The sequence below is a fragment of the Benincasa hispida genome, chromosome 10 (assembly GCF_027475165.1).
Source record: "Benincasa hispida cultivar pf3 chromosome 10, pf3_genome.v1.1, whole genome shotgun sequence".
In the NCBI taxonomy this organism is placed as follows: domain Eukaryota; kingdom Viridiplantae; phylum Streptophyta; class Magnoliopsida; order Cucurbitales; family Cucurbitaceae; genus Benincasa; species Benincasa hispida.
This window is the reverse complement of record NC_143487.1, coordinates 59,483,881-59,505,635: the sequence shown is the minus strand read 5'-3', so window position 1 is coordinate 59,505,635 and position 21,755 is coordinate 59,483,881. Positions and strand designations below refer to the sequence as shown.

The 21,755-nt window shown below is 33.7% G+C and overlaps 2 protein-coding genes and 1 non-coding gene across 3 annotated transcripts; 1 reads left to right on the top strand and 2 right to left on the bottom strand.

Moving 5' to 3' along the window:
• Positions 1 to 2,469: 2,469 nt before the first annotated feature.
• Positions 2,470 to 2,575, bottom strand: LOC120070392 (small nucleolar RNA R71). The gene has a single exon (XR_005479887.2). It is a non-coding gene; the product is annotated as a small nucleolar RNA R71 (small nucleolar RNA).
• Positions 2,576 to 13,433: 10,858 nt separating this feature from the next.
• Positions 13,434 to 17,073, top strand: LOC120089192 (patatin-like protein 3). The gene is made up of 6 exons (XM_039046605.2): positions 13,434 to 13,927; positions 14,031 to 14,212; positions 14,902 to 15,106; positions 15,327 to 15,488; positions 16,143 to 16,454; positions 16,620 to 17,073. Exons 1-6 carry the CDS (start codon positions 13,814 to 13,816, stop codon positions 16,842 to 16,844), a joined length of 1,200 nt encoding a protein of 399 aa, XP_038902533.1. The 5' UTR covers positions 13,434 to 13,813; the 3' UTR covers positions 16,845 to 17,073.
• Positions 17,074 to 17,602: 529 nt separating this feature from the next.
• Positions 17,603 to 20,842, bottom strand: LOC120089412 (Ribosomal protein L25/Gln-tRNA synthetase, anti-codon-binding domain-containing protein). Its single transcript, XM_039046865.2, has 3 exons — positions 20,333 to 20,842; positions 20,104 to 20,233; positions 17,603 to 18,151 (listed from the first exon to the last, which is right to left on the bottom strand). Exons 1-3 carry the CDS (start codon positions 20,726 to 20,728, stop codon positions 17,916 to 17,918), a joined length of 762 nt encoding a protein of 253 aa, XP_038902793.1. The 5' UTR covers positions 20,729 to 20,842; the 3' UTR covers positions 17,603 to 17,915.
• Between the last annotated feature and the right edge of the window lie 913 nt (positions 20,843 to 21,755).

Here is a 21,755-nt window from a genome sequence, read left to right as displayed (position 1 = left end):
TCAAAAGGTTCATGTGTGTCACCATCCATTTGTTTTTAATGTTGATCTAATTAATAAGTATCTCAATCGAATAGTGCCTGTTGGTGTTCCTGAGAAACGAGCTTCTTTGAGAGAGCTTGTCTTTGAGTTAACTAAAAGAGCAAGGACATCCTAGCCTAAGAAATGGCAGTTATCTTCTGCGATTTTGAGTTCCAAGTATTCTGCTAATAACTAGTAGAAATACAAGTTATTACAGCTCAAATAAATTAAACGATGAGAGAATGCGATAGTAAAATAGGTAATATCATGTTTAAAAGCGACAAACTAAAAGGAATTGTGATCGCGAGTGCTCATCGCTAAAAGCAGTTAATTTACATATTTTGTGCAGGTACAATGCAATGGCGCATATTAAATTACGATCCAAAGGCACAATGCGACAGCGCGCTTGAAGTTGCGATCACAAGTCATGCGACCGTGAGAAGTTTCTTAAAAAGATGATCACATAAAGACCTCGCATCAAGGCGACAGCATAATAAATCATGATGGGACTAAAGCTGATAACGGTCGATTCTGCATTCAGTTGACAAGCCATTAAAAGCCACACTGTAGCAAGTACATTAAACTTTCAGTGGCTTTTAGATGACACAACAAAGTAGGGAAATTAATGCCACCCATCATTGCAATCATTAGAAAGAAAATCTGTTTCACCTTGAAATCTATAAATACCGAATGCCACCAGAAAGAAGAGGGAGATTGATCCACACATGTACATATACATATATAGAGAGGACGGAGAGAGAGCAAGAACGAGGAAGCCGAGAGAAATCGCTCCTGGACAGATCAAGAGACTGCCAAAAAGCAATACAAAGGAGAGAGGGTCAACCCTTGCGAGAGCAAGAATCCATATTTAGAATAGAGTTGAAGTGATAAAGAGCAATGTAAAAGGCCATGGGAAGCAAGACATTGCTACTGGGCTTCTTATCTCTCAAATCCATTTGTTATTTTGTATTCAATACTTTAATTGCAAAAAATGAAAACTTTATTTCAATTCATGTTCAATCTCTCTGCACCATACATGAGTAGCTAAATTTCTGAATGGGTTGAGAAGTACTTAGCTAGCATGACTTAAGATTTACATTTTATGCGATCATCTTGTCTTATGAGTGCATCATTCATCATTTGGACATACTTGGGAGAGTAGTCTAAAGACAAAATCTAGGCTTAGGAGAGTCGGATTGGATCGCATAAGCAAGAGTAGAAACTTAAATATAAGTTCTATTGCTATTTACACATCACATGCGCCCTGGAAATAGGAGATGATGGTATGTGGTCACCTTGTTTTATGTGTGTGTCATTCATCAAAAGCAAAAATAGAGACTTAGACATAAGTTCTATCGATAGTTTTCGCATATACATCGCATGCATCCTAGAAATAGGATTATGGCATTCTGCATTGAGAAATGTAGTACTGTTATTTGTGTATAGCTTGATCGCATAACTTGTGCACAATCTTGGGAAATGTTAGCTAAACCCCTTCTCAACCCCTTCATCGCATACTTATTGTAACTCTACACTCCGCGTTCAATTCCATCGCATAGGAAAAATCTAAAACAAAACACTATCTACTTCTTTTTCACCACCGCAATAGAATCAAAGAGTCTGTCGCATATCTACTTAGTAGTCCCTGTGTTCGACCCTGGACTTACCAGGAAACCTAAGAAGGGCTATACTTGGGATTTGTTAGGAAAACTTGCATGATCATTGCACAACACACATCATGCATATTCACACCATCGCATCATAATTTTACGCATTAAGTTTTTGGCGCCGTTGCCGGGGACTACGGTATAGATTGTGCTAACATCAAACCTCTTTGATCTTTGTAGCTTTCAACCTCTGTTGCGTTGCCATTCCTTCGGTAAAGGAAGAAGCAAGCGTTGCATGAGCAAAGGACACGCTCATGTGCCCAACTACGACCTAGATATCGAAAGAACATTTCATAGACGACAGAAAGACAGACGTAGACAACAAGGAAGAACTAACAAAATGGCCGAACAACCTGAAGAACAAGCCGCAAATGAAAACAACATAATGGAAAATTCTATCCTACTGGCAAATTATCACAACAGACCCATCCAGGACTATGCGTCACCAAATCTATATGATTTCTCCTTAGGAATCATGAGACCAGCATTAGATGGATCAAGGTTCAAGATGAAATCAGTGATGTTACAAATGATACAAATAGCAGGACAGTTTAGAGGTCGGCGTGGTGAAGATCCGCAAGCCCACTTACGAAGATTTATTGAAATTTGTAACACTTTTGCGTTCCCTAATATCTCCATTGAAGAAGTTCGAACGCTATTTCCATTTTCACTATGCGATCAAGCAAGAAAATGGGCATATTCCCTCAAACCAAGAGAGATAACTTCATGGAAACAAGTGGTGGAGAAGTTTATGAAGAAGTATTTCCCTCCTACAGAGAATGCCAGAATGAGGAAATTGATCACCATTTTGAACAAGAAGAAGATGAATCCCTCAATGACGCATGGGCGAGGTTCAAGAGATTAGTGCGTGACTGCCCACACAATGGATTGTCGGATTGCCTTCAAATGGAGATTTTCTATCATGGACTAAATTTTGCATCACAGACAGTTGCCAATGAGACAACGACAGGAGGTCTGTTGGGCAAGACGTATGATAAGGCAAAGAACATTCTTGATCGCATCTAGAAAAACCATGAAGATTGGCAAGAAAGCGATCAGAGAGCAAAACCCAGAGAAGGTAATGCAAATAATGGTGTCATCACATCATTGCAAAATCAGATGAATACGGTGATAAATTTATTACAGGGCATCGCAATCAACAATCCTGGAATGCAAAGAGGGCAAGTCAACGCAATAGAACATACAAGCACCAGATGTGCTATATGTGGAGAATCACATTCGGTTGAAGAGTGTCCACGAAATCCGCAGTCAATCTACTTTGTCAAGAACAACCCTTTTTAAAACACGTACAACCCTAGGTGGCGAAACCACCCTAATTTTACTTGGAAAAATAACCAACAACAAGGCTATCAACCTATGGCGCAAAAAGAAGGACCACCAGGATTTTTCCAAAGAACTAATGGTCAACAGCAACAACAAGCCAGCAGCTCTCAAATACCGCCATCATCCTCTCTGGAAAACCTATTAAAACAGTACATCGAAAAGAATGAGACAGTTCTCCAAAACCAGGCAACTTCCATCCACAATCTAGAAATCCAAATAGGACATATTGCGGGAGAGCTTAAAAACAAACTGCAGGGAACACTACCGAGCTCAACGGAGCTCCCTCGCAACCCGGGGAATACAAGGAAAGAACACTGCTTATCAATCACCCTGAGAAGCGGAAAGGCGACAGTGGAAGTTAGGAAGGAGCCTAGCAGGACCAATTCAAATGCGATGGAATTAAAGAAGTCGTTGACGTAAACTGAGTCAGAGGAGCCTGAGGTTATGGAACCTGAAGAACCTAAAGATGTGATCACCTCTAAGCCTCCAGACCATGGAACAGTAAAAGTATAGCTACCTTCATTCCCTCAAAGACTGAAAAAGAAGAAAAATGATGAAGGTCAATATCATCGCTTCCTGGAAATATTGAAACAGCTACACATAAATATTCCATTTACAGAAGCGATAGAACAGATGCCGATGTATGCCAAGTTTTTTAAGGATATTGTTTCAAAAAAGTGAAGCACAGGAAAATTCGTCACAGTGGCATTAACACAAGATTCAAATATTCTAATCCCACCAAAGATGCGCGACCCAGGCAGCTTTACGATACCCTGCTCAATAGGAGGGATCTACATTGGTCAAGCATTATGCGATCTTGGGGCAAGCATCAACTTAATGCCCCTTTCAATATTCAAACAATTGAATATAGGTCAGCTGACACCCACGACGGTGACTCTCCAACTTGCAGATAGGTCCCTGGTATACCCGGAAGGAAAATTGAAGGATGTCTTGGTCACAATCGACAAATTCATTCTACCTGCAAACTTCATCATTCTAGACTATGAAGCGGATAAAGATGTGCCAATCATATTGAGATGATCATTCTTGTCTACTGGTCGTGCTCAAATAGATGTGCACAAAGGAGAGATCACAATGAGCATCAATGGAAAGAAGCTCAGGTTTGAGGCGATCAAGATCCCAGAAGATGAAGGCTTATCAAATTCCGACGATAAACACACTTGCGTTGAAGATGAGGAGGCCGAGGAGAAAAATGAAGAAAGAGAGGATGCGATAGCATCCTTAGAAATATACCATGCAATAACAGTGAATAATGAAGAAAAATTGAAGTTGAATGAAGAAAGAAAAATACAAAAACCCTCTGCATTACCGGAAGAAAAAGAAACTGTGCTACTCAGTATTCTGAAGAAATGTATTAAAGCAATTGGAGGGACGCGCGCAGATATCAGAAGCTATAACCAGATTATGATCGCACCAGAGGATCAAGAAAAGGAGGAAAAACCTCCGTGGACCTGAGGGATCTAGAATGAAGAAGAAATGTGTAGTCCCTGCGTTGATAAGCGACAGACATTCATCAAAGACGAAGTATATCCTTTTTTTTAGTATCCTTTTGTTATGTTTCTTTCATGAATCTATCTTAATTTTTGCATGATTACTACTCTTTATAACTGCCAACTCTGTCTTTCATACCTTTTAGCCTCTTGATATTTATCATTGATCATAGTAAACGATTGCAATGGAGCAATGCGATAACCTCAAACACGTGACTGATTCGATCAGCCCATCGCAATCTAAGAATCAGCCCACCGCAGGAAAGGATGTGATAAAAAATAATGCGGGCAACAAAGCAAATTTGGGGGTTGTATATTTCCTTACCTCATCTTATTTCAATTTTACACTTCTTACATTTCAATTTAATATTACTAAATTCTACTATCGCATCCTCTTTAATTTGACTCAATCTTGAATTTTTGATTTCTTTATTTGATCACCGCATTCTCCCCGTACCAATCATGACTTCAATGATGAAATTCATGCCTTTGTTTCTTACCACATGTACTAGAGTCAGATTAATTTCAGGACAATCGATTCATGAAACATTTCTAAAATTTAGCAGTCTACCAACTTTCCTTGAAAACTATTTTTACGAAATTTCCTAAGTCCATCGCATGAGTTATTTCGTCTCTCAGCAATGAGGTCATTGCTATGTGTTAAATTTGGGGGTGCTAGTATGTTATTTTCAACCTTGTTACTTTTAGAAATTCGATTTAATATATATATATATATAACGTTGAGATCGGATCCTGCTCGTAGCTAGATATCCGCATGACACCCATGGGGGTTAGTCAAAACGAAGGTGAGAATCGTGATTAACGCATAAACCAAGTGATCGCAACTTCGCTGCCAAATAAAGAGATGGGCATGAGTTTTGACTGAATTGCTCGTCATTGGATGTTCGCATGACACTCGTGGGGGCAAGCCAAAACGAAGGTTGGGCACTCAGATTAATGCAAGATCACAAAACGAGTATCTGAATCGTGCAAGGGTCAAAATCACTTGAACACCCCGGTTAGAGAAAGTTTGAAATAAATCATGCAATGTCTTGGAAACGAGTAAAGTTTTTTTGAAAGTTAAACTTACGGTCCCTAGAGATTAGAAATATTTTAGGAAGAGATCAGAATAAGGCACCTTGAGAGTCGAGGACAAGCATTGTTTTAAATTTAAGGGTATGATAACTGGTAGAAATACAAGTTATTACAGCTCAAATAAGTAAAATGATGAGAGAATGCGATGGTAAAATAGGCAATATCATGTCTGAAAGCGCCAAACTAAAAGGAATTGTGATCGCGAGTGCTCATCGTATAAAAGCAGTTAATTTACCTATTTTGTGCAGGTGCAATGCGATGGCGCATATTAAATTAGGATCCAAAGGCACAATGCGACAGCACGCTTGAAGTTGCGATCGCAAGTCATGCGACCATGAGAAGTTTATTAAAAAGGTGATCGCATAAAGACCTCGCATCAAGGCGACAACATAATAAATCATGATGGGATGTAAAGCCGATAACGGTTGATTCCGCATTCAGTTGACCAGCCGTTAAAAGCCACACTGTAACAAGTACATTGAACTTTCAGTGACTTTTAAACGGCGCAACAGAGTAGGAAAATTAATGTTGCCCATCATTGCAATCATTAGCAAGAAAATCTGTTTCACCTTGAAATCTATAAATATTGAATGCCACCAGAGAGAAGAGGGAGATCGATCCACACACGTACATATACATATATATAGAGGACGGAGAGAGAGCAAGAACGAGGAAGCCGAGAGAAATTGCTCCCGGACAGATCGAGAGACTGTCGGAAAGTAATATAAAGGAGAGAGGGTCAACCCTTGCGAGAGCAAGAATCCACATTTAGAACAGAGTTGAAGTGATAAAGAGTAGTGTAAAAGGCCACGGGAAGCAAGACATTGCTACTGGGCTTCTTATATCTCAAATCCATTTGTTATTTTGTATTCAGTACTTTAATTGCAAAAAATGGAAACTTCATTTCAATTTATGTTCAATCTCTCCACACCATACATGAGTAGCGAAATTTTTGAATGAGTTGAGAAGTACTTAGCTAACATGACTTAGGATTTACATTTTATACGATCATCTTGTCTTATGAGTGCATCATTCATCATTTGGATATACTTGGAAGAGTAGTCTAAAGACAAAATCTAGGCTTGGGAGAGTCAGATTGGATCGCATAAGCAAGAGTAGAAACTTAGATATAAGTTCTATTGCTATTTACACATTGCATGCGCCCTAGAAATAGGAGATGATGGTATGCAGTCACCTTGTTTTATGTGTATGTCATTCATCAAAAGCAAGAATAGAGACTTAGACATAAGTTCTATCGACAGTTTTCACATATACATCGCATGCGTCCTAGAAATAGGATTATGGCATTCTGCATTGAGAAATGTAGTACTGTTATTTGTGTATAGCTTGATCGCATAACTTGTGCACAATCTTGGGAAATGTTAGCTAAACCCCTTCTCAACCCCTTCATCGCATACTTATTGTAACTCTACACTCCGCGTTCAACTCCATCACATAGGAAAAATCTAAAACAAAACACTATCCACTTCTTTTTCACCACTGCAATAGAATCAAATAGTCTATCGCATATCTACTTAGTAGTCTCTGTGTTCGATCCTGAACTTACTAGGAAACCTAAGAAGGGTTATACTTGGACTTTGTTAGGAAAACTTGCATGATCGTCACATAACACACATCATCGCATACTCACACCATCGCATCATAATTTTACGCATCAGCTGCTCTTCATAAAGTGGGAATTTTCATTTGGTGTCCCTCTTCTCACAAGTCTGGGTTGTCAACTTCTCTTGCTACTTGGTTATTCCAAATTGACACTAGTGTTCAGTTTGATTTTGGAACCTTTGCACTCAATCAGATTAAATGACACATTGGGTCACAAGTTTTAAACCTGCCGATTTGCTACCCTTGGTTGATATCTGGTGTTTTGTTGGCTCATAAACCATATCTTGTTGGCCCTACTCCATCACTTATTTCTGTTGAATCGAAGCTTTTCCAAAATTTTCATGTGTTTAATCTTACTGCTCCATCTACTAAAGCCTATGTCGATGGTCTGAGCCAAGGGTTCATAGAATCTCCTTTTGGCAGTTGTGTTATACAACATCTGTCTACTAAACTCAAAGATATTGATGAAGAACTTCTGAAGCTTCAGGAACAAAGAGATGTTATGGTCAATTTGTTAGAGACAATACGTGTGACATTGGCACGTTCTATTGGGGCCTCTTCTTCTCATGCTCAGCCTTAATTTTTAAGCCAGAGTAAGGGAATATGGTTTGTTGATGTTGGTGGTTCTTGATAGTGGCTTGATGTTTTGTTGTTGTGCTTATGTTCTTTTATTTCTATATGTATGTTGTTGAAGATTTTGTTGATTTTGGTTGTTCTACTCTAGACTTGTTGTTGTTGTTATTATTATTAAGACTTTATTCAAGACATTCAAACATGTTACTTTAATAGCTATTTTTGTTCTTCCTTAAAAATATAAGCCAAAGTGGGAGTTTGTTGGAGAATTCATTTGATTCGCTTTATATTTTTCTAAGGTCTTGGTTTTTGCAGATGTCTCATAAAATGCCTTAACATCGGGTTTTGACTTAGAATATTTTCTTGCAGAATATTTATTTCCTTAACTGAAAAAATCTGACAGATTGTTTTTGTCTGATATTTTCCTTTAATGCGGCATTGATTATCTTCTCCTATTTGGGAGTTATTTTCTTTTCTGAATTCATTCATAAAAAGTGTGGTTTATTGAAAGTCATTTTTAGGAAGCTAAATTGTATTTTTTTTTTAGAGCAAGACGATATCTATTTCTTGGCCGAATTGTTCTACATTTTGTACTTGCTCATTGTTCATTTTTTCGTTGCAAGTTCTTCATCCGTTGATTGCAATACTTTGAAGATTATCACGGCTTAGGGGGAGCCTAAGCCTTAGCTACCAGAGAAGGGATTCTCAATCTTAGGGGGAGCCTAAGACTCAGCTTCGAAGAGGGAGTTCTTCATCTTAGGACGATCCTAAGATTTATCAGTGATGGGAATTCACTAACTCGAAGGAAAGAAATCATCGTAAGAGAAGTCTCATCATTAATATCATCAAGCTTAGGGGGAGCCTAAGTACATTTGAGAGGAAGTCTCACATCTAAGAGGAGCCTATGTGATTTGAGAGTTGAGCTCTACGTGAACCACTATAGTAGTTGGTGTATTATAGTTAAGTACTACGTTGTAAATTGCTTAATTCATCAATATTAGTTGATTATCTTTTCCGACACATTACCCCTAAATATAGGTGGTTTATCACAAGACTAGGCTACCAACTCTAGTGTTCTTTTACTTGTTTTGTTTATTGTTACAACTCTTGTAAGTACTTTTTATTTAACATTTGGATTTCGAGTGGCAAGTCACCCTAATGTTTTTTCAACTTTTATGAAATCAAAGTTTTATCTAACCAGTTTAGTATTAAACTTAACTCTTGTACACTAACCTAAATGGTCAATCAAAACTAATAATGAGAAACAAAATCAATAAAAGCAAACCGTGTAATGGGACAGCGCAAAATTACTTTATTTACATGATAAACTTTTTCTCCTCCTTTAAAACACACATAATCCCAAAGGAGATCTTAGCCCATGATGAAAAAGAAAATAAAAACAAGGCAAAATGTAAAGTTAACTTCACATTGAATAAAGAAGACAAACTTGTTATCGCAAATAAGAAACAAAATACACTTGTTGTAATGTAAATAATAAGAAGCTGAAAATTAAAACAACAATGTGAGAAAGAACGTAAAATAGAACTGAACTAAAAGTTTAACAAAAGTACAGAACTGAAGTAAAAATAAAAAGGTACATGGTCGGTGCGGAGTAGTCGTCTCTAGGTGCAAGTATGCACGGTTAATACTCCTAATATAACGGCAAATGTTTGATTTTCACGCATAATAATTAATTCCATTTAACTTATATTTAGACATTTTTCACACTATTAAAATCATGTCATATATGATTACTATTTTCTTGTCAACCATAGTCCCAAAATATACACGAAAAATAGATTGAACAATTGAAAAAAAATATGGATCAAGATAAGAGGTTTTATCTTCAACCAACAAAAAATCAGATAATTTTTTATTAAAAAAAAAAAAATTCAAACTAGTAGGGAGACGTGATAGTTTGAACCACCAAAAAAAACTAAGGAAAATAATGGATTTTAGAATCCTTTATATCTAAGGCGGCTCGAGATCATTTAAGACCTTAGACAATTTTGATACAGAGGCCTTTATATAGAAAATGTTATCTAAATTTTATTTTTATTTTTTTTTTGTTTTTTGAGATGCAAAATTATGTATTAAATTTTGATAATCGTTCATTATTATATCTTTTTCAATGGATAATATGACCAATCCATGTAATCTTTCTTGCGACCTAGTTGATCTTAAACAAGATTTAATTAATTTTAATTTTGAAAAGCTTCTTTTAGTATAAGCAATAATTATTGGTATTGTTAATAATATTCTATAAGCAATATATGCATTTGGAAAAGCATTTATCCTTTTTATATAATTTAATATTTTAATAGGACAATCAATTTCATTTTACAAGATTTCTCTTAACATTTTTAATTCAAAAAATAAATCTAAACCGTTAATGTCAAAAAAATGTGTCATATTTTAATGTATTTTGAAGATTAATACAATATCTTTTTAAATTATCATCATCTAATGACTTTAAAATTTTCGTACCAAATAAGAAGTTAAAGATATTTTCGTATATTGAAATTGTTCAAATCTATTTTTAAGTGAAGAAACTATTCGATCTATAATATAGTAAAAGTAATCAATTCTAAAAGAATCTTCAAGTAATCGTGTTTCTCATCAAATTTTTTTTTTCTTTTAATCATTCTTTTTTAACGGATATTGGTTGTATTTTCAAATCATTTGCAATTATTTTAGTTGAAATCATAGCAACTGTTAATCCATTTTCTCTATACTTTTCTAAAAATGAAACTAAACCTTTCAAGTGATCTAAAGTAATATCAATGTACATATCTTTATGTGGTAAAACTTTACTCACATAATTTATAGCAAATAAGATATCATACCATATAGTCATGCCTAACAATAATTCAAAGTTTTCAAATACATACATAGCTAAACAATTAGCTTCACTTTTTCCTTTAGGATTTTCACTAGTTTCTCCTAATTTTAATAAGCGCCCTTATCTTATTGCTTTAACATCTTCAATTCAACTTTCCCATCATGTTTGTGACAATGAATTGACAGTCAAATTGATTATGTGATCTAGCAAAAGTTTTCACCATTTTGTAGACAAAAAAATAATAATAATAATAACAAAGAATAAATACATGGCACAACTCCAAAAAATGTCATTAGCATTATTACATGAGCTAGTCATATCAGAAAGTACTAGATTGAGATTATGATAACCACATGGTGTATAAAATGCTCTAGCATTTATTTCAAGTTATCTTTTGTGTACACCTTATTGTTTTCCTTTCATATTAGGTTCATTGTCAGTTCCTTGTCATCTTATATTCATATATCAAGTTTAAGATCCTTAATTGTATTTATAAGCACATCAAATAAACCTTTTTCCAGGAGTATCTTCAACTTTTAAAAATTCTAAAATATTCTTCTATTTTTATTGGACTTGTTGAAATATCAACATACCTCAATATACGAGACATTTGTTCTTGCTGGCTTACATCAAGTGTACAATCTAATATAATTGAAAAATATTTTGCTTCTTTGACTTTTTCAATAATTATACTTTTTTTATTTCAAGTCCTAATAATTGTATGAGTTCATTTTGTATATTATGTTCAAGATAATGATAATGAATTTCTTTATTAGGAATACGATAAAACATGTTCTTGCATTCTTGGATCAAACTTGCCAATCATTTCACTTAAACTTTAAAAATTTTCATTATCTTTTTTTTTATAAATTTTTTCATTACCTCCTTGAAATGTTAAATTATTTTTAGCAAGATTTTTAACAACAATAATTTGTGTTAATACTTTATTTCAATGTTTTTTTTCTCTTTATTAATAAATTCTTGAACATCTTTGTCAATTGTTTTATTTTTTAACAATCTAATTTGTAAATCAACCTAAGCATTCATATTAGATATGTGTTCATTACTAGTTTCATGGTTTTTAAGTAGAGAATTAAGATTTTTTTTCAATCATTAACTCCTTCATTAGCCAATACTGTATTGGATTGAGTACTAAATAACCTATAAAAAAAAATAGTAAACTTCATTGAAATCCATTGAATAAACTAGCCAATTTCTATAATTTTTTTGCCATTAGATACTTTTTTAGTATAATGAATATTAGAAAAATGTTAGAATTTTCATCTTTTGGAAAAATTAAATGACTTTCTCTAATGAGACCTTTTCTACCAATAAGTCAATTAATTTAGAATCAATATTTTTCCATCTTCCTAGATTATATATATTATATCTAGAATGCATCATACATGTCTCGTTATCATTACTAATATCATCATTGTTTTCTTCTTTTTTTTTTTTTTGTTTCACTTTCCTCCTTGCTCTCTATTTGTTTTTCATTCAAGTTTATTTGATTACATGCTCCATTTTCAACCATATAATTATCTACTATTTTTGTTTCATCTTTCGATTTTTCTATACCTATTATTTCTTCTATTATTTCATCGGTTTTATTACTTTTACTTCCAATAAAAAATTTATCCAGAGCACCTTATTTAGATTCAATCAATTTTTCTAGAGCACATTTTTTAGATTCAATCAATTTTTCTACTCTTCTTTTCTTCTTGTGTTTTTCATATCTAGATTCATATTTTCTAATAGACATATTGATATTCTAAGAATGCAAATATAAACAAATATGAAATTTTTTTTTTCAAAAAAAAGGGAAAAAATTTTGAACGAAAAAAACCTGAAACTTTGAAGCAGCTAGATTGAGTTGAGGAAATGATTTCTGCTCTAGAAAACTTATTCGTGAGGCCACAAAAAATATCGATGAAAATATGAGAGTTGAGTAGAGAGGGAGAAAATTTAACTTAAAATTAATCTAACTTACCATACATAATATATTTATGAGGGACGGGAAGAATTTTAGTTTTAAAAAATAAATAAATAAATAAACAAGAAATATGAAAAGTCTTCGACTCTCCCAATGTAAACTTACGAGTGAGGAAATTATATTAATGGTTGAGATTTTTAAGGAAATTTAGAAGGAATTATGAATAGAAAGATAAAAGGTTAATAAATTTAAAATGTCAACCAATCAAAATTGACGGAATTTATGAGTGGATTTTTTTAGTAGTTTATATTTTCAATATTATAAGAAAAATATTATGAAAAGTAATAAGTATATTATTTTATTTTATATATATATACACATTTCTAAACTGTGGGCCTTAGGTGATTCCCTCACTTGCCTATAGCTTAAGTCGATCCTATATATATTAGACCAAACTCATAACAAACTACAAGCACAAGCACTAATGATACTGGAACCGTTATATGAAGGATTCGTTTTCCTTAAGAAGTGGAACCTAAATAAATTAAAATTTATGCCAATAGATACTCTTTTACTTTTCTACTATATAGTTTCCTTAACTTATTATGTAACGTTAGCATCCCCACATTAACTCAATTTAATAAATGCTTAACATACACATCAATATTAGCATCATTATAATACAATGTATTCCAACTATACTATATTTATAATTATTTTTCTAGTCAACACTTTTTAATAATAATTTATATAATATATATATTTGTAGTTATCCAACCCACTAAAATCTAGACTATTTAATTTTGGTCTTTGGATTTTGATAAAACACAACCTTTGTTTTAAAATCCAAGCAAGGTTAAAAAAAATGTTTTTTTGTTTGTTTGTTAGTTTTTTTCTTTTGTTTAGAAAAAAAAAATATTGACTAAGAATTCAAGTTTTGTTTAAAAGAAAAATGAAAACTACAATAGAAAAAAAAAGAAAAAAAAAAATCTCAATGATTGAAAACTCAAAATAAATTTGTTATCAAATAAAAAAGTTCTATTTTTTTAATGAATATCCTAGCCTTGTTTATCATACCATAGAATATAAAAATCCCCAAAGGTTGTATTAGTGATGATTTGTATATATATATATATATGAAAGTCTCAAATATGAGTTTGTAGAGCCAAATTAGAGAAAACGACATATCGACATTGGAAGAGAAACGATGGAAGCAAATTTTGCAAAGGGAAAGATGATAACGGTGCTGAGCATCGACGGCGGCGGCATAAGAGGAATTATTCCGGGCACTATACTCAGCTTTCTTGAAGCTAAACTTCAGGTAAATGGTGAAAGCCACTTTTGGAGTACTTGTGATGTGAATTGATTAGTTTTTCTTAGTTGGAGGGTTAATTTTGGTAATTTTGGTGGGCGGTTGGATTTAGGATTTGGACGGTCCAAATATGAGAATAGCAGATTATTTTGATGTAATTGCTGGAACGAGCACAGGTGGGTTGGTGACCACCATGATTACGGCCCCTGATAAGGATAATCGACCTTTGTATGCTGCTAAAGACATCGTCAAATTCTATTTCGATCACACTCCTCACATCTTCCCGCAAAAAAAGTTGGTATTCTAGTTCCCTTAAAAAATATTTTATTTGAGAGTTTCTTTGAAATGACTTTCTAAGTATTTACATCTATTTAGACTTAAAATACTAATTTTGTCCCAAGTTTTGAGTTTTATTTCATTTCAATTTCTATACTTTTCATTGTCAAATTTCAGTTCATAATCTTCAATTCAATCATTCAAAGTTAATTTTTATAATTATTGTTAAATAACAATAATAATTTTTGTGAAATGAAAAGACATTTTACTATAGAAAATAATAGAGATTGATTTTTTAAAAAATAAAATAAAAAAGAATAAATTAACTGTATGGACTAATTTAAAATTTACTAAAAATATAGAGAATATAAAATCTGATATTTGAAATTACAGACTAAAATGGAAGAAAAGCCTAAGTAAAAGGACCAATCATTATTTTTTTCCGTTGAAAACATTTTGTTCAACAATTCAAAACTTTTAGTTTATAATTACAAAAATAATATTTAGGTGCAGTCCAAGTTGCACTCATCTCCATGCATCCTTTCAATTATAATGAGAATAAAATATTAAAAAGAATATATATGTCAAGTAGCAACTTGTGATTAGACATTTAGGTAGATTGTACAAAAATATATAACTCGGATGCACTCAAATACTTTTCTTATAATTAACCATTCTTATGAAGTAACGATGATTTGATTGGACAGATCATGTTATGGATTGAGTAACTTTGTAAACAAAGTGGTAAATTTTTTTGGGCAAGCTATGGGACCAAGATATGATGGAAAATATTTAAGGTCAATTGTGAATGAGCAACTTGGAGATCTCACACTCAAGCAAGCTTTGGCCTATGTAGTTATTCCTGCTTTTGATATCAAGCTTCTCCAACCAGTTATTTTTACTACAAATGATGTATTAACTCTTATCCCTTCGTCTATCTTTTTTTTCTTTATTTTTTCATTCCTTTGAAGTGCTTTTAAAATTTGAGAATACATGAAAAGCATTTCATTGTATTTAGAACTCTACCAAATTTAGTTATAGGAAAAAAATATCTCACTTAGTAATATCTTGATTAAAAAAGATAGAAAAAAGAAAGTCATTCCAAACTCACTACTACCCTTCATTTTCATAGGCAAAGTTGGATGAGCTCAAGAACCCACGACTCGCAGATGTTTGCCTAAGCACTTCGGCAGCTCCAACATTCTTACCAGCACACTTTTTTGAGACGAAGGATTCGAATGGTGGTACTCGTGCATTTAACCTTGTCGATGGTGGAGTTGCAGCAAATAATCCAGTAAGACTAACCTATTTTTTGACAAATTGATGAAAAATTATGAGTGGGAGAATATAAAACATATCGTCATTTTTCTTAGGAAAAAATATCTCTCGATTTTTTGTCAGGTTAGTTTGATTGAAAATACAATGATCTACTAAGGTTATAAATGGGAAGAAAACATTTCGCTATAATAGATCACAATTGGCATTTGAAAAGCTAAATAAAGATATTTTTTTAAAAAAAAAAATGCCTAATCTATAAGAATATATATATATATATATATATATATATCAATTTTTGTTGGATAGATTTGATTGTAAATACACTAATAGACCAATGGTATATTTTTTAAAAAAGAAAAACATTTTGCTATAATTTTCTCCAAAAGTCATGTTGGTGAGAGGTAACAAATTGCAAAACATATATCTTTATTATTTTTAAGTTAAACAAATAAAAAATCAATTTTAGGTTAGGTTGGTTCCACTATAAATACATCAACATAACGAAAAATGAAAAGAAAAATCTTCGCTCTTTTATCTTAAAATTATGTTAGCCATGGTCGCAAATACATCAATTTGGTGTTATTTTAAGTTATACATAAGTTAGTCAAGTTGGAAATTAAATAAAGTGTTTAATTAACCGAAAAAGCTAATAAAAAGATGTAAATTTCAGACACTTGCAGCCATGTCTCACATTACAAAAGAAATAAGCGTAATGGGAAACTCAGAATACATAAACATAAGGCCAATGGATACAAAGAGAATGTTGGTTGTTTCATTAGGAACAGGCGCACCCAAAAACGATGAGAAATTCAGCGCAGTTCAAGCCGCCAAATGGGGCCTTTTCAATTGGGTGTTAGACTTTGAAAATGGTGCCACTCCCATTGTTGATTTCTTTGGCCATGCCAGTGCTGATATGGTTGACTATCATGTTTCTACTTTCTTCCAATCTTTAAAAACTAAACATAATTATCTTCGAATTCAGGTGTGTTTCATAACTCTTTACCCTCGTTAAAGTGTTCATATAATATTAAATTCACTTTCATCTATGTTTTTCGGTCATTCAAATGGTTACCAAATAGGATCTTATCAATTACAAACGTGAATACCCAATTTATTTATTTCTTGTTACTTTTTCAAAACGATTTAGGATGACACGTTGACAGGCGACCTAGCCTCGGTCGACGTTGCAACCGAAGAGAATTTAAAGAGGCTGGTGGAGACTGGAGAGGCTCTACTGAAGAAACCAGTTTCAAGAGTGAATTTAGAAACTGGAAAATTCGAACCAGTTGATGGAGAAGGTACCAATGAAGAAGCTCTTACTGAATTTGCTAGGTTGCTCTCTGAAGAGAGAAAACTAAGACTAAGCCCTTAACTTAGTATCCTTCATATGTTTCTCTAAGAAGTACTGTTGAATTTTTTGCTTGGATTGCTTTTGTATGTTTCCTCAATAAGTGTTTTCAATTTTATTTTTAAAAGAAATCATAATACTTTTTTTCTCATGTTGTGTATGTTTGTGGTGTGAATATATCATGGGAATAAATCAATTGAACTTTTTGTATGTATATGTTATAAGGAAAAGAATGAATGAAATTCTTTAAAAAGTGTCCAACTTCTATTCGAATATTTAAATTAGCGCTTGTTTTGCACAGGATACGTTTATATTATACTATAATTGTTATGGATAAGTTTGGAGTTAATAAGAATAAAGAATGACAAATGGTAGATGAACCTATTTTCCTTGACCTTTAAATTGGTTATTAGCATTGTATTCCCTGGACTGCTCGAATTGACATAAAATTGGCAATTACAGATGAAGATTTCATTAACTAAATTGCAATACTGGAAGTTAAAGACCAAACAGAACTTGTAATTAGCAATGGCCATGTGGGAATGTTGGAAAGTTGAAAGATGAATATATGAACTTCAAGACCAAAACAGACTTCAAAATTAGCAATGGCCTAATATTAGACAGTTTTATCCATATTTCTCCCATCAATGCACAATCCAAGCATAACTACCATTCCAAAAGTGGATGGTTCCATCTCCACCCCGTCCGGTAATGATTGAACCAAAATAAACTCTAGGGCATCATTATTCCTCGTCTTCCTACAACAATGATTGAGGCAATAATTCCTTAACAAACATTCCTCTTCTATGATACTTTATCCAGCCAGAAAAAAGGTCTCATATGAACCTAAGCTTCATCAAAAATCTCAGCTAGTGCATCAAAAAGTCGGTAAACAGAAGAAGCGAAACAGAGCAAAACATTCCAAATTTATACAAGAACACGACATAAAAAAAAAAAAAAAGATCTTAAACATATAACATCTTCCAATTAGTGCACTAACTTGATGCCGATTAGATGTTATTCTTCTATCTCTTCAATCACAAGTTTAGTAGACCAAAAGATTCTGAACCCAAATGTGTTTCAACGAATCCGTAGTCATGAAGGTTCTGAAATTTTTATGTTTGCCGTTTCTGTGTTCGTTGCAACTATTTTACATATAGGCATGACTTCGTTTTTGCTAAGTAGCTTCAGAGAAGGATGGACGTTTACATCGCGAATGAAAATTCTCTCCCCAATGTCCAGATTACTTACATCCACCTCAACCTTGGAAGGAATGTGTTCAGCCGGGCAAAGATATTTCAGGCTAGTTCTTATCCTGTTCAGTTGACCTCCTGTTTTCCACAAAATTAAGGTATATGATTTCAAAAGGACAATTGACAGGCTGATAAAGATTCAGATAGGAAAATTACTAAAGGAAAATATGGACCACTAGACAAGTTTTGCATGATTGTGGAATATCAATTTCCAATTCTTTATCATCCTAACTACGATCAGATAGCAAACAAAACCTTTTTTCATTTACCGTGTTTAAACAGCATAATCATAAACCAAACAGTGACTGTCGCAGAAAATTTGCAAAAGCCTTGCAGGCACCAGAGGGTACCTTTATAGAACTAGTTGAAAAAGCTAATGGTGTATCATCTACCTAAGTTTGACCATAGTTCGTCGTTTGAACTTCAGAATGCCATATATTCCCCAGAAGGCGTGGATGTTTCATGATACAACTTCAGCCAATATATCTCTAGATTTGCTAATCACTAATATAAAGTTTTTAACATGGCTCACAAAAATGGTCCAAACAACCTTTACAGTAAGAACTAAAGAAACGTCTGTTGTTGCAAACTCTCAAGTCTCAATGAACTTTACAATCACCTGAGATGTATAAACTATCATAATTTATGTTTACACTTACAGATTTCCCCAGAGCAATTTTTGTATTGGGACGCAATTCCAGCTTTTGAGAAAGAAAAATATATACATTTACAGTATTCCACAATGCAACAAAATTGCAACCTAAAGTATATGTATCCATCACATTTTACTCTGACAGGCCCCAAATAACTAAAAGGTGTATAAACGTAGGTGTGCGAGGAGAGAGGAAATCGTGTGAGGTAATTTTTGGGTAGGTGTGGGCCCATTGAGTTTGTTATAGTGTATGGGGGGCCTTGAGAGAGAATGAAGGTATATAGCTAGGTGAGGTTTGTTAGAGGGAGGGGCTCTGGTATCTTACTTAAGAGAGTTGGGGAGCTCTCAAAACTCTCTGTTTGTTTTTTAAACTTCCCCTGTTTGTTGTTGATAAAATAATAAATAAAATTGAGCCTTGAGCCTATCATACTCCTTTCTTACAGACTGGATTTTCGGTTGGCAGTTAATTGTATATTCAAGGAAGTATCAGACAGTTCTCCAAGGAAAAGGAGCGTGTAGCTACTTCTTAGTTAATCAACAACTACTAAGTGACTTCACAACCCGAGCTTTCATTAACTAGCTGATCTTACTTCATTTGCGTCTGTCCCATGAAAGGTAAAATCAAGAAAAATCAGTATAATGGTTTGGTTAACCTTTATGAAACGATCCTATTGAGGTGCAGAGTGGCAAAAAGAGGAAGTTTGATTCCTTGTTAGGTTCCAATTGCATAACTCCCTCAAGACTTGGGTGTGTAAGGATTTTTGTAATTATCCATTAGGTTTCTTCTTGTTCGATTGGATCCCATGGTTTTTTTGTACGTCCCCTTGTATTCTTTCTTTCCCCAATAAACGCTCAGTTTTTGGGAGAGTGTATCTTAAGCATATTGCTTAAGTATATGATTTAATAGCTAAAAACAACATTTTTATGTCACTCTGAGGCATCGACTGAATTAAGAAAGTTAAAGTTCCATGGATCAACAAGTGTTTAAAGCTATTTTCTTTGAGGACCTTAGACAGAAAGAAAACAAGAATCTTCGAGTAATCCAGGAGGAAAGAAAGATTTGAGATGATTAAACATTGCACAGTTTCTTGGTGTATTTTTTCCAAAGTGGGGTGTGCACATTTCATATAGTAAAGAAAAGCCAGAATGATGGGACCAAATTGTGAAAGCAACTGCAACCAAATTTTTTGCTTCTCTTAAGATAAAACTTCGGTGTCATCTTGACAATAATAAAAGTGCAAAAACGGCTAAGTATGTTTTCTGGATTCAATCTAATTCTCCAATATCTTGCAATCGCTCCAATTAATTCCACATTTACAAAACCAAGAATATGACTACGTCAGCTTGGGAATTAAGGAAACATTTCTTCATTGGTTACCTTTTTGAAGACCATGGCAAGTCTCTTCGCCTTTAAAAACAATTGGCACATCTACCTTCAACTCCGAGCCTTCATCAGCCCATACAAACACAATATTCAAAATCTTCCCGGTCACTTCATCCCTATGAATCTAAAAATTCTCAAGCAGTTACTCCATAACAAGAAAAGGGGAAAAAATCAAGTTGAATTAACCACAAACAAAACAGGTAGAGATGAGTGAATGGCTTACTTTGACTGGAAGGATGAATCCTGATTCAAGAAGGGCTGAAGATCCGGCACCAGCACGGATCTGGAGCTGAAACCTAGTGGAGCAAAAGAAAGGGAGCTCAACGGATTTGAGAATGGAGTGGATTTGCTTTTGCTCTGTAGTGAGCAGATGCTTCCGCGACGGCGATCGGTGGACGGAGTTTTTCTCAAGGAGTTGTTGACTGAAAACGACGGCGGGTATTCTTCCCTGAGCTCTATCTCTGCTCGAAATTCTGCTGCCGCTGCACTCTCTAGGGATTGCTTGGATCGTATGGTATGAAGCAGCTCGATATGATGAAAATAGAAACGATACCGATCTAGCTGTTGAAAACGCCGCCAACCTAAGGTTCGTTCCAGCGGAGCGCCACCACTTGGCCATGATCGGTCGGAGGTCTTAACTACTTCAACCGGAATGGCGAGGAATTAAGCGGAGCTCCAAGCTCTACGAGGGTTTATGGCTGTGAAGTTTGGGGTTTTTGAGTATGGGCCTTTGGGCCTACTAGAGTTTGGGCTTATTTGTATTTTGAAGTAGTTGACAAATGAGAAATTGGACGCACAACTTGTTAAACTATTTTTTAGGGTAATTATAATTGGTAGTATTTTTAAAGAGAATAATTAAATGTAGAATAATATTTTTAAAGAACCACAAATATAGCAAAATCTATTATTGATAAACTTTATTACTGACAGACTTCTGCTAATTATATAGTCTATCACTGATAGATTCTAAAAACTAACCTATATTTTACTATAATCGTAAATTCTTTTGCAATGTGTTGTTTCTATTAATATGTTGTTTGCTTTTTAGACCGTCTAAATTCTAGTAATGATTTGATCTCATTAAAAATTATAACTTTTCATGTATGTTTAAGTGCACCATTTATTGTAGCTCTTATAGTTGCTAAGTTGTCTGATGCATGCTTAAGTTTTAGTCAAACTTTTTGAAAATTAAAAAGCAAAAGAAAAAGAAAAAAAAATTAAAAAGCAAAAGAAAAAGAAAAAACAATAGAAAAAAGAAGATAGTCAATAGAAAAAAGAAGATAGTGGATAAGAAAAAAGAACAATTTTGTTAAGCTTTTTGCTCAATGCTAGCTTCTTTAACCATAAGTGTTAATGTGTTGGAACAAAGATAGGAGTATAAGAAAGGTAAGGCTAAGATAATTCTTGCTCCTAGTTAAATGTCTTCACAAGTGTTGGTAAGTTAGAACAAAGATTTAACTTAGAAACAAAAAGAAATAAAGAAAAGAATAGGAGTTTGGCAATCCCTTAAAAGTGTTCTATTACTATTTTGAGTTAGGAAACTTAACACTAGAGCTGTTGAGTCAGAGTAAGGAAAAACGAATTAAGGGTCAAATAAACCTTTTTCAAGCATATATTAAGGCTTAAGTAGCAAGACGTCACACTCG